The following is a 17,011-nucleotide window of genomic DNA, read 5'->3' as shown; positions in this document are numbered from 1 at the left end:
GATTCGTAAGATAGATGATGAACACACTGGATGGGGTAACTCGCTCATCACGTGACAGAGGAGATTGAGCCTGCCTCCCACAATTCTGTGCTCCTGCCTCCGTCACGTGATGAGGGAATTATCCAATCCAGTGCCTTCATTGTCCACCACAGTAAATTGAACATACTACTTTATTTAGGTTACAGATGCAAATCAAAGTCTTATTACCGTGCCGAGGTTACTCAACATTAGTAGACCACATTTGGACAATGTAATGTTCAGCTGATCTTGAGAAAAAATAGTTATTACTGTCTTGTACTCTGGGACTTTGTATTGTTCTTCTTCAGCAACTGATTCAACTAAAGTTTTCTTGGCTTTCTTCTTCATCTTTAAAAGAAAAAGGGGAGGGGAAGAGAGGAGAAATTAATACTAGATGTAGAAAGCTGATGATGCCATTTAGAACATTTGCAATATGGGCACAGCAATCCAGACTCTTGGTATGTTGGATACAATGAAGGTGCCCCTCTACCTGATTTTGCTGAGCCTCAGAGGTGGTGTGTGTGTGTGGGTGTGTGTGCGCGCGCGCTCTAGTGGCATTAAGGGCTCCGTTGTGCACACTGAAAATATGGGCAGGCAAAAGCTGTTCTCTCCTCCATGGCTATGAGTTTGAAATTAAGTCCATACATAACTTTTCAAGTTTCTGTGAATCCTAAAGACTAAAGATAGTGAAAGAAAAGTGAAAAATACATTACATAATAGTCTGGCTCATAACCTCAGTTCCAATTAATTTATTTACTAGAAAAGCTCAGAATCTTGACAGGTATGACAATGTGCGGAGAGGCAGAACTAATATTGCAGGGCCCCTACTGCATGTGCAGTGTGTCTACGCTACATGAAAGAGGAAGGACAGAATAAAGCATGATAAATACATAATTCCTGAATTGCAGCCTGGTAAATGACATGAAGTAGACTGAAGCAGCAAATTTTCAACATAACTCTTTCCAGCCTAAAACAGAACTCGGTCAGGTTCCTCAGTACATAGTAATGGATGCAGCTTTAAAACTGCTTCAAAGACAGGCGTGCCTTTCCATGTTTTACTTCTTAAGTGAGGATATATTTCTACCCAGTGACAACAGGTACAAGACTATTGTTTTCATATTATGAAGAATTTTAAGTACCATATTTTTTGCTCTAGAAGGCTCACTTTTTCCCTCCTAAAAACTAAGGGGAAATGTGTGTGCGTCTTATGGAGCAAATGCAGGCTGCGCAGCTATCCCAGAAGCCAGAACAGGAAGAGGGATTGCTGCTTTCACTACGTAGTGATCCCTCTTGCTGTTCTGGCTTCTGAGATTCAGAATATTTTTTTTCTTGTTTTCCTCCTCCAAAAATTAGGTGTGTCTTGTGGTCTGGTGCGTCTTATAGAGCGAAAAATACGGTATATGTGTTTGCAGGATCACAAATATGAACTTATTTATGTTTTTATTGTTAAATCATTCTGATATGTTATATTGGAAATGAGTAATAAATGGAAATAAAGAAATATTTTGAAATATTATATAAAATGGAGAAAGAAGAACATCTATTCAAACATCTATCCTATACCAAAATGAATTTGTATTTCTAAAAGTATACCTTCAATTCTAGAACCCAAGGTCTGAATTCATCAGTGTTTTCAACTTCCAGTGGTTCAAGCAATGGTTCCCAAACACCAAACATCTCATTGTAATAATGTACCTAAAAATACAAAACTTAATTAATCTGTACAATGAGTGATATCCATTTGTAGCACGTAATGAAAATGAAAAACATTATTAAAAACTCAATGGACTATTATTGTATGACCATCACTATTCCTATATTATTAATTTGCCCAACTGGAGGAAAAACTTTAGAGAAGGCTTTCAAAATTTTTAATGTTGATGACACACTTTTTAGACATACAGCGTTTCGTGATACAGTAATTCAGTTTTAATAGCAAAGCGGAAGTTGAACTAATCCCTTTCGAGCCCCAGGAGAAGAATTGGGAGCATTTGTGTGACACACCCACACACTGCAGCCAACACAGTTTGGAAAGCTCTGCTTTAGAGTAACACATTTGGTTTTAATTATATCCCAAAGCACTAAAATATCTTAAGAATAAGTTAATTCTAAAAAGACATTCAGCATTGGCCACGCCTACAGAAGCTTCCCAACCAGGGGCACCGACTCATGGAGGCTGAGCTGTTTTGGGCCCCCTCAATGTGTAGGGTGCTGGTGCTCTGGAACGCGCCACTGTGATCATCCTTCTCCTGACCGCGGTGTGCTTGGGCGCACAGCTTGGTGCTGCGCCCAGCCTCTCACTCATGGGATCACCACCTTGTCATGGTGAATGGGCTTGCACGTTTCTATTATCCCTGTGAGCGAAGCCATCGGGAGTCTCATACTCCCAGTAGGGTCACCCACTGCAGTAAGGTCAAAGGGGAGGAGCTAGAAAGAATGATCCAGTAAGTCTTCAATGGCAGAACAGGCAGAAGATAACAAGCGCTATGTGACAGCGGCTGTGAAGGCGGATGAAGGATACAGCAGATAAGAATCTACAGGTCATTGTGATACTCATGCCATCGGAATAGCGCCTTACTGTGAAGACTGTGTGTTGATTAGCATGCACTGATCTTCACACATAAAACAAATTCATACATAGGCATTTTCAGGGGCGGAAACCCCACACCCTCCCAATATGGCGGGGCACTCTGCTGTACGCCACAGTGCCTGGCTTTCTCTCAACTGTGCAATGTCACAAGCACATGTCACATGTGCCGCGTGAGTCACAAGTGTGCCTCGCACACGTGACAATGGGCCCTCAATCTTCAGTGCAAGGTGGTGCCACTGTTCCCAACTAAATCCTACCTGTGAAAGTGGCTGGGCACGTTCACAACACCACACTATATTTCAAGTTATAACCCCAGCTTGATCCCTCCATGTGTTTTCAAGGGGACAAGGAAATATGTGAAAGATACTCTAATGCCATGTTGCCCTAATGCACTGAGGCATCATAATGACCTATACAACTGCATGATACCTTGAATCCATTTTTTTCTGGGCAAGGAGGATACGTTGCAATGTGGTATCTGAAGACAGAACTACTAAATACTGTGCTTTAATGGTATAGATTATTCAGTAGCCATCTGGTGCCAAAAGGTTACCAAATTTGAAATGTTGTGGGGAAAGCTGAACTCTTACTACCAAAGTAGCTAGGCAACTATTACACCCAACATGCAAATACTGTCTCTAACAGTTTCTGCACAGTAGACACAATTCACAAAACAGCTTTAAATGTCTGCCTTTTTCTTCCGTAACAGAACAAAACTCTACCCACCTCTAATTCAAGACGTGAAGAGAGATTGATCAGACTACTCCAGTTTCGAACTTCTCCAGAAAATGATGACTTTGCTAATAGCATTGGCACTGTTTTGTGGCCAACCCCAGCTTCAAGGGTTATGACAACAGTTTCAATTCTCATTTTCATCGTCTCTCCTGTGGGGACCAACTCAATTACAGAATCAGGATCTTTATTTTCACTTGACTCTTCAAGAAACCACATTTTCAGATTTTTAATATTCTTCTGATCCCAAATATCTGGAGGTACTGGACTAATGTCTTTCTCTGTAGTCTCATTCGTTGGGAAGAGTGCTGATGTAATGGTTATTACTGTATTTAAGATAATTGGCGTCACCTAAGTTTAAACAAAGATTATTCTCAAATGAAGAGCTATGTATTTCTAATTTGACTTAGTGAATCAAGAAATCACTACATATTAGAAGAAATACAAATATAGTATTATTATAGATATACAAATAGGATTATATGTTTGAAATTGGCAGTGGAAAGACTGAAACAATGTAATACAGTGGTGCCTCGCAAGACGAAAAGAATCCGTTCTGCGAGTCTCTTCGTCTAGCGGTTTTTTTGTCTTGCGAAGCAACCCTATTAGCGGTTTAGCGGATTAGCGCTATTAGCGGTTTAGCGGCTATTAGCGGCTATTAAAGGCTTAGGGGATTAGGGGATTAGCGGATTAGCTGCTAAAAGGCTATTAGCAGCTTAGCGCCTTAGAAAAAGGGGGTGGGGAGCGAAAAAAACCCTCAAGAATCGCAAGACATTTTCGTCTTGCGAAGCAAGCCCATAGAGAAATTCGTCCTGCGAAGCGCATTGAAAAACGGAAAACCCTTTCGTCTAGCGGGTTTTCCGTCTTGCGAGGCATTCGTCTTGCGGGGCACCACTGTACTATCCTCTGAGTAACTTATTTGTTCAGTTTTCCAAGGGACGTCTTAGTCTTATGATGGATTCAAAACTTGAAAAACAAAAAAGTGTAAGGACATGTATAAAATGGTCTGTAAAGGCAAAAAATACCATATTTTCCACCAGGAATGAATCCAGACACAATTTTAAATGTACCTTAATTGTGAGGGATTTAATTGACAGATCAGCTTTCTGAGGATCTCCACCTGACTGTATCATCTCAAAGAAGAGGTCACAGGGCTGTAATATCTGGATATAAATCACAATAAATTGAAAAATATAAATTTGCCGGTCAAAAATGCTTTCTAAATGCACAGTGAATATCATATACATTTCCTATGCAAAACAGCAGTCTGTGAAACAAATGCAGGCATCCTAACTTGTAAAACATTTGACAAATTTCTTATCTATGGGTAGTTGCCTGGAAGGAAGGGAGATACAAGCACACAACATGGTGCTATTCAAGCAAATTCTAGGGCTACATAGGAGGCTTCTGAGTTAGATTGAGAATTTTTTAAAAATATATTTTTATTGGTTTTTCCATGTATACATCCTCTAACAATATTTCTCCAAATATTTCTCCATATTTTGCTCCCTCCTGCCCTGGACTTCCCTCATAGTCCCACTTTGTTTTATTTCCATATTACTCACCCTGCGTGTTGTTTCCCAAATTTTCCCAATATAATCTTACTTTTTGTTATGTTCAATTGTGTTTGTTTATTCAAACCCTGCCAGTAAGTCTAATTCTTTATGGTGTTTCTTCCTATATGTTGTAAATGGTTCCCATTCTCTTTTAAAGTCTTTGTTATCCTTTTCATGTAATTTATCTGTTAATTTGAGCTAGATTGACAATTGAACACGCAGCACCAAGCTCATGGTCTGCGATGTGGGTGCAGACTCAGAAGAAGTAAGTGCAATTCCCGTCAGCACTGCACAGTATGCATGATAAAGTGTAATCTTACCTATATTGTAATCAAATAAAGTTGCACATCTCCATAGAAGTCACAGTGTACAGGTATTGCCCTTACAGTGACCAGTAGCAGTCAGTGGGGTGGTGGTGTTTACCCGACCTCTTATCACTAGCTTCAGGGCAGAGTGGTGAGGTGCAAACGCAGCAGCAGGACTGCAACATTCTCGCCCCTCCTCAACTGCAGTGATAGGAGGTCAGATAAGGACCACTGAACTATGGGTCACTATAGAAGGTAAGTATTAAGAGACTCATTTATGTTGCATCCTGTTATATACCATAAGCACAGGTTTAATTTACATCTGCACAGCACTGCACATTTCTGCCTTAGCTATCTTATAATCTTACCGTAGTAATACTGCCCTTTCTCATTTCTGGAAGAAAAGGGCAGGCTTTCACCTTTATATCTTTAACAGCAGCTGTCATTTTATACATTTCAGGGCCGTATTTCATGGAGACTTCACACTGTGCTGTAGCCACCAGTGCAGGAGCATCACTTCTTGTTAAATCGGCCACAAACACAATCTCAGGATTTTTAACGACGACATTTATTTCCATTGTGGATACCGGTTGTACGGAAACTAAAAATGCAACGTTTAGTACAATTAATCCAATTTTACTTCACAACCATCAATCCATCCCTAGTCTTTGCTTTTAAGTAAAAATGATGATAGATTCCAATGTTAATATTTTAAGAGCGGCCTTGCTGAATCAGACCAAAGGTCTATCTTGTCCAGCATTCTGTTTCCCCCAGTGGACAAACAAATGCTAGACTATATGGCCTGTTGTCACAGTGAGTGATCAGTTACCATTAAATCTGGAAAGATCCCCCTCTGCCCAGCAGGGGAGGCTGCACAAGGGATTCTCCTCAAGAAGCCCTTACAGAGTTTGCCCTCCCCCTCATTGCAGGAGCATTTCGCCTCTGGTGCCTGGATCTTCAACCAGGATGCCAATCAAGATAGAGCATCCATTATAGCTGCCCATTATTCTATTTGGTACCCCCCAAATCAAGATCAACCTCTCAAGGTCCCATTACTTTGAGATACTGAATTTCCTGCAGCTGTGTGGGACGTTTGTTGAACTAAGGTTCCAACAGATGCCCTCAGCATATTTGTAGGGGAGATACCTGGGAATTCCCTATATGGAAAGCGAATGCATTTATGGATGCAATCAGTTCAAGGATATCATGCATTACCTGCTGATTTGCTCCTTATATACAATGCCCAGGTAAAATTCTTAATCATCTATTCTTAACTGCTTCTCAGGCCGACCCCCCCAGGAAGTGACAGTCGAACTCTTAGCTGAAAAAGATCTTCAAATTATACATCTGGTAGCCAAATTTGCTCTGCCAGCTAAGAAGCTCTGTTCTAGATATGCTAATGCTTCCTAATTTTAAAACCTTATGCTGTAAACTTTTACAGGTCATGTTGTGTGATTCCAGAGGAAAGCCTTGTTCTTATCCTCTGCTGTACATTGTAAAGGCCTCTGGCTATACACAATACACTGATATTCTATTCTACTAGCCTTTACTGGCTTTCTGGAAAGCAAGTAAAAGTCATCCTTCCTGATTTAATGTGCTGTATACACACAGAGATTACAAAAGCCTACTAATTTGTTCTCAGACAGCTGGGAGGAAAACAACATTTTTTCCAAAGACATACTGTCAGGATAAACTACAGCACCACAACAGATTTGTTTTTATAAAATAAAATACTGTTTTTTTCTAATTATTCTGAAACTACATAGAGGGAAAGAAGTTTGGAATCCAGGGAGGGAAAAAGGAGCGCATGAACAGAGAGAAAGGAACGCTAATGGGACAGAAGAATGGGTCAGCTTCAGGTGTCAATTGCCAAACAAGATGTGCTTAGACTATATAGTCAGAAACTCACTCTAAATTCAATTCAATTTAAATTAACTATCACATAATTTAGCTATAAAAAGCGAGTTACAGAAAGCTTTAATTTAGCAGCAAAAGACCAGTGCTTTGAATATAGAATCATAGAACTGTAGAGTTGGAAGAGACCCAAAGGATCATTTATTCTAACCTCCTGAAATGCAGAAATTACAGCTACGGAATCCCTGACAGATGGCCATGCATCCTCTGATTAAAATCCTCCAAAGAAGGAGAGTCCACCACTTTCTGAGGCAGTCTGTTTCACGGCTGAACAACTCTTACCGTCAAAAGGTTCCTCCTATGTTTAAGATCGTTCTCACTATTAAGATGTATATCTTGTATCTCATATTATTTTTATCATACATAAGCCTTGTGGTACTTTAAAAATAAAGACTTAGGTTTTCCTCCAAGATAGATAAAATGTAAAAGTAGAAATACATGAAAAGTGTTGGGGTGTCATGTGGCGAGTTTAACATATACCAAGTTATAACCAAAGGGAGAAATTCAGATAGACGGCGATTCTATTAGGAAAGACAGAAAAGTAACATTTAAGCCCGTATCTACAGTTGTGGAATACTCTTCCAGCAGAGATTTGGCAGACATCCTTGCTTTTGACTTTCAGGTGTCCCTTGAAGACCTTGTCATGCTAACAGACAGGGCTAACTCACTAGAACTCAGTTCTGGCTCCTCTCAGGTAGGCTCCATTGCCATGCTAAGGGAACGAGGGAGGCATTCATTATGAGTTCCAGCACCTCTTTTTCTAGAAAAATAGCATTGCTAACAGGCCTTTGCAGATGTTTAAATTGATCAGCTTGTCACTTTAATGATTATGCGTTTTGTTTTTAGTAGTGTTTTATGTTTTACTGTTGTACACCACCCTGATATTTACGATAGGGCAGTACAGAAATACTTATAATTAACTAGGTTTTCAGTCTGCACCCGCAGTGTCCTCCTGGTACTGATCACTTACCTTGTTCCTTCACAGCCAAAGTTTGCTTGAAGTTTTTCTGCGCAGCGGCACTTTCAGCAGTAGCATTTAGAAATACATCCGCAACAGTAAGAAGAAATTCTATGCTAGCACAAACATATGTCTCATTAACAACTGTGTCAAGGACAGTGTTGCCATCTCTCGCCTGCTTATAAGATATATCCATCATGACTTTCTTTTCGGATTCACGCTTCATTTCTACCATTCTGAAAGACAAGTTAGTAGAGCAAATACTATAATTAGAAAAGGATTACATTGCCCACTAGTGTTCTTAATGACAATAAAAACTTTGGTACTAATAAGTGCTAGAAGTTTGCATTCAACTCAGTTTCTGAGAGGGGTTTGCATGGGTTAAGATACATAGAGTAGGGGATCTCCAGATTCCCAGACTATCCCTGTAAGTTTACTGCTATGCTGACTTCTCTCTCTGATGTTTAGATGGATAAATCTTAGGTTGCATCCAGGTTACAACTTCCTGCTCCTCCTCAAATTCATTCTCTGAACCTAGAGGTGAAAGGAATTTATTTTCTGAGAACAAAGGGGCAAGCATGGCTTCTTTTGTTTCTTTAGTAGATAGCTAGCTTCAACTAAATAGTACAGAACTCCTTCCCTATCAAGAATGTACTTCCTTTAATAAACATAAGCTTTCTTATTTTATACCAAGTCTCAGTCAAAATACCTTTCAGCCAAAGATGTGCTCCAAGCAAAACTTCAATTAACTAAAGTTAATTTCAGTTGCTACATACAAACTCTATACGCTAACAATATGAAAGTGGATATTTATTTTATGTACTATCGCTATAGTGTCATAAACCAGAATTTAGTATTCTTTTATATGTTTTTCTTTTGATTTAATAAAATAAAATTGAGGAAAAACCAACCTTGGTGTAGCGTTCTGGACTGTCTGTCGTTTATCATCTAAAGTGCAGTTTGTTAATTTGACTGAGGCATTCATTGACCCATCTGACAACATTTTGACAGCAGCTGATATTAACAACAGTTTAAATTCTGCAAGTTTCAAATGACCATCTCGTTCCCCCTGATTTGTAGGCTGCTTTGAAAAGAAAATGGATAGTTTAATGCATGGATTAAAGAAAATGTTTCTGCAAAAATACAAATTCTGTTACTGCAATCAGATCAAAACTTAATTAGTAAATCATATAATGTTGGACTGAAAGAATTGCAACCAGAAGGAGTTTACTTAGTAGTGCTGTTTCACAAACTTTTATGCAAGTGATTTGCATAACATATATGTGGTTGCACCAAAGTATACCCATGGCTTCTTGTTCATACAACGGATACACACAAAGGCTCCATTTGAAAATAAACATTAATGGCCAGGACTTATGAAGAAAACCCTAATGAAAAGTTCCCTATTGGGATATGCTTGCTTTTGTCACAATATAAAAAAACTTGCTAGTTTTAAAAGACTTCAATACTCACTTTTATTTTTACTGGGACCGTGCCCCTGCTCACTCTGCTATCCTACCTGCTGCCATTCCCTCCACAGTGACCATTTAGCTTGTATTCTGGTGTATTAACAAGAGAGCTGTAATGTTGACCAAGGGCAAGCGCCAAGGCACCACCTGTCTCCTTGATCCTTGCTCATCCCGGCTCATAAAAGCAAGCCAGGCAGGACTGAGCAATGGGCACCATGGGGTGGTGAATGCTTCCCTCTGCAAGGGAGTCTTCCTGGGCCCCCTTAAATAAGTGGTTATTAAACCATTCCTGAGCAAAGTGATTGAGTGGGTGGACGCTTAACAACTCCAGGCATTCCTGGAGGATGTGGACCATTTGGTCCTCTTCCAATCGAGATTCAGGCCAAAAGAACTGAACTACTCATTTCATGCAAAGTATTTCCAGTAACCCCAAATTTTATTTCTGCTCAATTGGCAGCACTACATTCCATTTTAGTACAAACCTATAAAATATTATTTTCCAGGTTTGAAGGTGTAGTTGTTTCCTCCCATATCTCTAGCCAGTTGCAGAAAATCCAACCCACCAAGTTTATTTTATAGAAAATTATGTTTTCTTTACCTGGTTGGAATTTGGACTGTACAAAACTAGAGTCAGGGAATCAATCTGGAAGTCCAGTTTCAGCATTATTTTAGTCTTAACTGAGGAACGTGCTTCTACAACAGCAGATGTCACTATTCTTACTCCAGCTAAAAACATTAGGAACATAAGACACAATTATAATTACCATAATAAGAAAAAAGAAAAAGTTATAGTCTCTAATGCACTGCATTTTCAAAGAGAATAAATGTAACTAGATGAATGTAAATAAAACAATTTTGCCATCAATGACCATCACCAGAGCAATAAGTTTGCCAGACTGACAGTTATGAAACACTCTGCTTAACACATGGTTATTCAGTTAACTGATTTTGTATAGGCTACAGGGTTCTTAAGGTTGTTTTCCTTACACACAACAGGTCCAGCCCATACTGGACTCAGGTGGATTTAGTCCCCCCCAATCTTGAAGGAACTTTTAAGCAGCCCATTTCTGGAAGCGTGTTTTGCCAAGCTACATAAATAAGAAATACACAGCACCCACCCACAAGCAAAACATGTGAACATGGCAGAAAGCTTAGGCACATCTAGTATGTGGCCCTGGGTCTAGGATAACAGACTGGAGACACACCCTTCAGATAACCCCAAGAGACCCTGGCATACTGGACCCAGCAGGGATGCTCCAAAGCTGACCAGAACCAATAGGGAGGGTTATCTAAGAGGAAGAACATTCTGCAGTATTTGCTTCCCAAATGCCACTTCATCAGATGTACACAAAAACATTTTATAATGGTGAGTAAACATACTAGGTTTAATCCATGCAATAGCCCTACAAACCTAATAAAGAAGAGAGTGAATGGGAAAGGCCACAGCTGCTGCAACTGCTTTATTGTAATTCAATGGTAAAAAGGTCACAAATGATTTAGTTTGACTGAAGGGACAAGTCTGGAAAACGTAGATTTTTAAAAGGATTCCATGACATTGATGTGGTGGATAGAGGAAGGGCAAAAGATAGGAAGGATGAGCTCCTCTTGGTGATGGAAAGAAGAACTGATCTTTCGGACGAAGGAAGGTACATCCTCAGCACTACTCAGGTTTGAGAAAGGTGTGCAGGTGTTTTGCCACAAACAGAGCATTCAACTCAGACATACTCCTTTGCAGATGCCACTGCCATGAGGAACCAAAACTTAAACCATGTACAGAGGAACTGATAGAGAAGGAGCATCCATGGCAAGGAATCAGAATGAAAATTTTGGAATAATTCCATATTGGTCTATAGGAGTAAAAAGGTTAGCAAGTGATGATGCCCACCAATCTGCATACTTTTTTGTGAAGTATAGCTATAAGGGTGTGGGTACTTCAAACAGCTGTTTTGAGAAGGGCTTTAAGGCAGCTTCCGTGGTTCCAAGTGGAAGCACTGCTTCTCCTGCAAGCAAGTGAGCAGCAGGGGAGGGGAGGGTGGGGAGACTCTTCCCACCACCCTGCTGCTTCCACTTGCCTGCTTGTCAAAAAGCATATGAACTGTGCTTTTAAAAAGCACATTAACTTCAACTCATCTGCTGGTTAGTGGGCATTAAATCCGGATGCCTTGGCTGTGTAATCCTGTTCTCTGCTGGGAGCAGGACACATAGCCAATGCAGGATTAAACCCTGTCCTCCTGCCCATCAGTTGACATCACCAGTGATGTCAGTTGATAGATAGTTGGGTGTGCAAGCCGAACTGGAATCCCTGGTGCGCTAAGATGGAGGCTCCTCACTCCTGATCTAGGACATCATCAAGGCATAAGTGTTGAACGAACAAAGGCAGAAGCAGCACAAGATGCCCTTATGGCTAAGACCACTGCCTCATGGGCCCACCATAACCCAACATCTGCCTTACCTTCAGTCAAAGCACAAAACCAAGCTTGAATTAATTATTAAATTCAATCATTTATGGAAAATCAATCTTATTAAATCAATTACAGGAAATAAATCATTTCAAGAAGAAATTACTCTAGGGAAATCAACAGAAGAAATTACAGCAGGAAAATTAATTAAGCTATCAACCAGCAAGTATTAGCAAGAGGAAACAATCACAGACTAAACTGAAGTGATGACTCCAGGAAGGGGAGGAATCCCTTCCCACAAAAGGAGGCAAACATGCACAAGCCACACAAAACAAATCACCTGTCCTGAACACACACAACTAACAGAAAAATAACACAAGCAAAATCAGAAATGATGGCAAAATAACTAAGCTACTGCTTTGCACAATAACTCAGTAACGTAATTGAGGTGGCTTCCTGGAATGGACTAGTTAGAAGTTCCTGAGATGAGAGTATGTTCTTGCCTTTGAGCAATAGAGAGAGGTAAACACACCTGTGCCCAGTGTGTCAGCATGTGAGAAAGAATGTTTGAATCATTAAAAGGGAAGTAAACAATGGATTTCAAAAGAAACTGTCCAAGATTAATACGAGCAGGCTTCTATATATGAAATATAATACGGGTCTGTCAAAATATAGCAAAAGTGGTGTAACTCTCCATGACGTACCAACTGTAGATGATACTGCTCACCAACCCATTTACAGAATTTTGTCTATGAATTAAATAGTAAAACTATGTAGATCAAGACCCAATGTTGCAAGTGAGTTTTATGTAAGATATTCATTTAAATTCACTCAAAACAAAAATTTATAGTTCATGTAACTATTAAATTAAATTAATAACTTCTTCTATTGGAAAGAGATAATTGAACTGTAGCTTAAGCTTTAAAACACATACCTCCAGAATGCTGGGAAACACTTGCTGTTCCACTATGGATGCTTAGTACATCTTTTTTTTCTGGTACAGGAGGTGGAGGGCCAGAGCTATCCCCTATATTTTCATTCATAGTTCTCAAGATAGTTGTTATATCATCCTGACTCAGAATCAGCTTTGAAAAGAAGTTGATTACTCTTAATTGCAGGCTGAGTATATATAACTGTATTAAATGTTACAGGTCCTCTAGAATCAAAAAGTTTTTCCATGTAATAAGGATTATAAATTCATCTTAAGTTTAATAATAATAATAGCAACAACATGTATAGGAGCACCAGCTGCAGACAAGGAGGGCAGAACAGCATCAGTAGTGCTGCATTTGCAGGAGCAAGGATAGAGCAGGGTAGGGACCACTGGGCTGGCAGCACCCTGCAGCTGCCAGGTGCGCGTTGCCACCAACCGAGGGTTCCAACATCACCATCCTGCCCCATCCTGCCCTGGCAAATGCACCTCCGCCACCACTTCATGCATTGCTACTGCATTGGAGTGTATGGGGGGGGGGGGAATCAAAATTTATTCCATGTTTACTTTCAAATGCTTGTGCGGAGAAAATATTTATTGAATACATAGCAAATTTCAAAATAATAGAAAATTGAAATTGAGGCTCTGCCTCTCCTTATTTCTTGGACTGTTCAAACTATACTTTGCCCTCAAAAGCGAAGGGGTGGGGCAGCGGCACCAGGAGCAGATCTTGGGCTCATGTACTCCCTTCCCTGTCCATGGATAAAACTGAAACGGAGTATTGATTTGAATATTTTATCTCTATGGCTCATTTCCCCTGCAATAAAAGGATTAAGGGAGGAAAGAATACAAATATGAAGCACACTTCCCACTTCCAATCTCTCCTTGTAGAATCTGGGACCAAGAATAAGCAAACACTGAAACATGCACTAATTATTTATTTTGCACTATATACAGAAGTGGTCTGGAAGACCTAATATTTTTGCTTATTTAATTTGTACCATATATGGAAACCTTGTTTATTTACTATATTTATAATCCACCCTTCACCCAAAGCTCCTGGGGGGACATTAAAACATATATAGCAAACATGAATTCCATGTAAAAAAAAAAAAAAAGGAACAAGAAAAATACAATCCAATACACCTCAATCTACCACAAATGCCTGGATGACAAAACAACAATGTTCATTAAGCAATTAACAAATCTTGATGACCTTTGAGTTGTATTCAAATGTTCTGTTCTATAAACAGATGGAAGAGACTCCTTACATTCACAGAAAGTAACATCTGCAGCAAATCACAAACAATATATATGCTGCTAAATCACAAGATACAAGAAATATTGGGATATATGAAATGACAGGGGTCAAACCTGCATTTAATTCCTATTCATATTGACAATAGTTGCAAGAATATACATCTTTGCAACTAAGAACTTACATTCATTGGCTTGAGACGTCCAAATATTTTAATGTCAGGAATTTCATGATACCAGAGAGCGGCTAAATTGCGTTCAACACTAACTTCAAGATTTAATGGTTGCAGCAGCTGTATTTCATTTTGCAATAAACCACTTATACAACTTGATCTGTAAATAAAAATGAAAAAATAGTCACAATCCAATTAAGGTTTTTCTTCAACCAGGTGTTTGGCTGATTGACATTCTATGGCCATTTAAATGTGTCTGGGGGGAAGGGGTTATTGGTTTGTTTTGCTTTATTTTGGATTTTGTGTTTTCATTTTGTATTTTCATTTTGTGAACCACCCTGTGATCTTTGAATGAAGGATGGTATAATCATCATCAGCATCAGCGTCATCACTAGGCTGCATTCAAGTTTAATTGTTTTTTAATTATTATTTTTTTCCTGTTCTCAGACAGTTTCCATTTTAGCTGTAAACTGCCTTGTGCCTGTCGGGGAAAAGGTGGAATATAAATATAAATATAAAAATTTAGGACTGCAATATCTGCAAATGGGCTCAGGATTGCAGCTTTGATGAAATACTTCATTAAGTGTTTTGTACCTGTGTACCCACAGCGGGTGGCGCTGTGGGTAAAAGCCTCAGCGCCTAGGGCTTGCTGATCGAAAGGTCGGCGGTTCGAATCCCCGCGGTGGGGTGCGCTCCCGTTGCTCGGTCCCAGCGCCTGCCAACCTAGCAGTTCGAAAGCACTCCCGGGTGCAAGTAGATAAATAGGGACCGCTTACTAGCGGGAAGTTGAACGGCGTTTCCGTGTGCGGCTCTGGCTCGCCAGAGCAGCGATGTCACGCTGGCCACGTGACCCGGAAGTGTCTTCGGACAGCGCTGGCCCTTGGCCTCTTTGAGTGAGATGGCCGCACAACCCTAGAGTCTGGCAAGACTGGCCCGTATGGGCAGGGGTACCTTTAAACATCCAACAATATACTCTGTGTAGGACAATGCTTGATATTCATTTGGAGTGGATATATTTTTTATTGATTTGATTTATTATTGTAAATTCTATCCCATCTTTCAAACAGAAACACAGAGTGGTTTTCAGTACTAAATTTACAAGTACATGAAACCACTGAATGGAGTCATCTGGAGCTTTGGAGTGTGCTGCCATTAGCATCTTGATGATGCACTGATCTATTTCTCCTTTGAATCTTCTGCAAGTGAGATGGACGTGCTGATCCAGTGTGCCTGATTCTTGTAATAAACTGAAGTTTTTATTAATTCTTATTATTTTATTCTTATTATTTATTATTATTAACTTATGTACTTGCTTCATGGAGTATATATTATTTTATAAACAGTATACAGTGGTACCTCAGGTTAAGTACTTAATTCGTTCCAGAGGTCCGTACTTAACCTGAAACTGTTCTTAACCTGAAGCACCACTTTAGCTAATGGGGCCTCCCGCTGCTGCCACGCCGCTGGAGCACAATTTCTGTTCTCATCCTGAAGCAAAGTTCTTAACCCGAGGTAATATTTCTGGGTTAGCGGACTCTGTAACCTGAAGCCTATGTAACCTGAAATGTATGTAACCCAAGGTACCACTGTATAGGCTTCAATAAAGAAAAAACTGAGATAGTATTTAAAGAGTAGTACCTCTAACTGGATGAGTTAAGCCTGTTCTTTGAAGCATCAGGTGCACTTTGAGGTACCACTTTGAAGTTTTCCTGAATAAATTACTGTCATCTGAGGCAGACTGCCTCATGATGTGGAGCACACCAGCTTCCACTGGTGGCCCAGCTACAGCCCTATCTGGACAGGTTTCATTCCAGAGTCAACTAAATTATGGTGCAACCCTACCAGCCCTGCTAAGTCAAAGAAAAGTTACCCTTCAGGTAGATACCAACCATACTATTTCCCTTTGGCTAGCAAGGCTGGTAGGGTCACATCCTATTTTTGTTAGGTACTAATAATAGTTTCCCAGGCCCTATCTGAAGTTCTTTTGACACTGAGAGCCCATCACAGCTTTGAACTAAGATCTTCATCAAAGGCGTCCTCCAGGTTATCCCACCATCCAAAATGCAGTAGGTGGAGTTACTGAAGAAAGGACCATCTCAGTTGTCACCCAGCTGTGGAAAGCTTTCTGCAGGAAGGTTTGCCAAGTGCTTGTGATTATGTTACTTTAGTGCAGGGGTCAGCAACCTTTTTCAGCCGTGGGCCGGTCCATTGTCCCTCAGACCTTGTGGGGGTCGGACTATATTTTGAAGGGAAAAAATGAACAATTTCCAATGCCCCACAACTAACCCAGAGATACATTTTAAATAAAAAAACACATTCTACTCATGTAAAAACACTCTGATTCCCAGACCATCCATGGGCCAGATTTAGAAGGTAATTGGGACGGATCCTGCCCCCGGGCCTTAGGTTGCCTACCCCTGCTTTAGTGCCTGCCAATTATCAGATGAACAACCTGCTGTTTTAGATTATTATTCTAATACTGAACCTGATCTGTTAAATCTGAAGCTGTTTTGTCCTCACTGACTATAATTTCCTTCTGTTCCTGTCTTTGCTTGGAGTGGACCTTAGAGGGTGCCTTTTTCTTGTCTTCTGGGGCTTGTACATAGCTGTGGTAAAGGTAAAGGGGATGCGGGTGGTGCTGTGGTCTAAACCACTGAGTCTCTTGGGCTTGCTGATCAGAAGGTCAGCGGTTCGTATCCGCACAGCGGG

The 17,011-nt window shown here is 40.2% G+C and overlaps 1 protein-coding gene across 3 annotated transcripts in view; it reads right to left on the bottom strand.

Moving 5' to 3' along the window:
- The window catches only part of VPS13A (vacuolar protein sorting 13 homolog A), a 146,903-nt gene that overhangs the window by 48,828 nt on the left and 81,064 nt on the right, over positions 1–17,011 (bottom strand). For 2 of the 3 annotated variants that reach the window (XM_083403280.1, XM_083403282.1), the window contains exons 34-43: positions 14,315–14,462; positions 12,876–13,026; positions 10,141–10,268; positions 8,985–9,157; positions 8,086–8,309; positions 5,570–5,802; positions 4,411–4,503; positions 3,335–3,691; positions 1,612–1,713; positions 208–366 (exon numbers count right to left, since the gene is read on the bottom strand). In XM_083403280.1, coding sequence (XP_083259406.1) covers positions 208–366; positions 1,612–1,713; positions 3,335–3,691; positions 4,411–4,503; positions 5,570–5,802; positions 8,086–8,309; positions 8,985–9,157; positions 10,141–10,268; positions 12,876–13,026; positions 14,315–14,462 — 1,768 coding nt within the window. The remainder of the gene's footprint in view (positions 1–207; positions 367–1,611; positions 1,714–3,334; positions 3,692–4,410; positions 4,504–5,569; positions 5,803–8,085; positions 8,310–8,984; positions 9,158–10,140; positions 10,269–12,875; positions 13,027–14,314; positions 14,463–17,011) is intronic. The other variant, XM_083403281.1, reaches the window with a different exon arrangement.

This window comes from Podarcis tiliguerta (genome assembly GCF_965153285.1).
Source record: "Podarcis tiliguerta genome assembly, chromosome: 11".
Classification (NCBI taxonomy): domain Eukaryota; kingdom Metazoa; phylum Chordata; class Lepidosauria; order Squamata; family Lacertidae; genus Podarcis; species Podarcis tiliguerta.
This window is presented reverse-complemented; position numbering and strand designations above follow the sequence as displayed.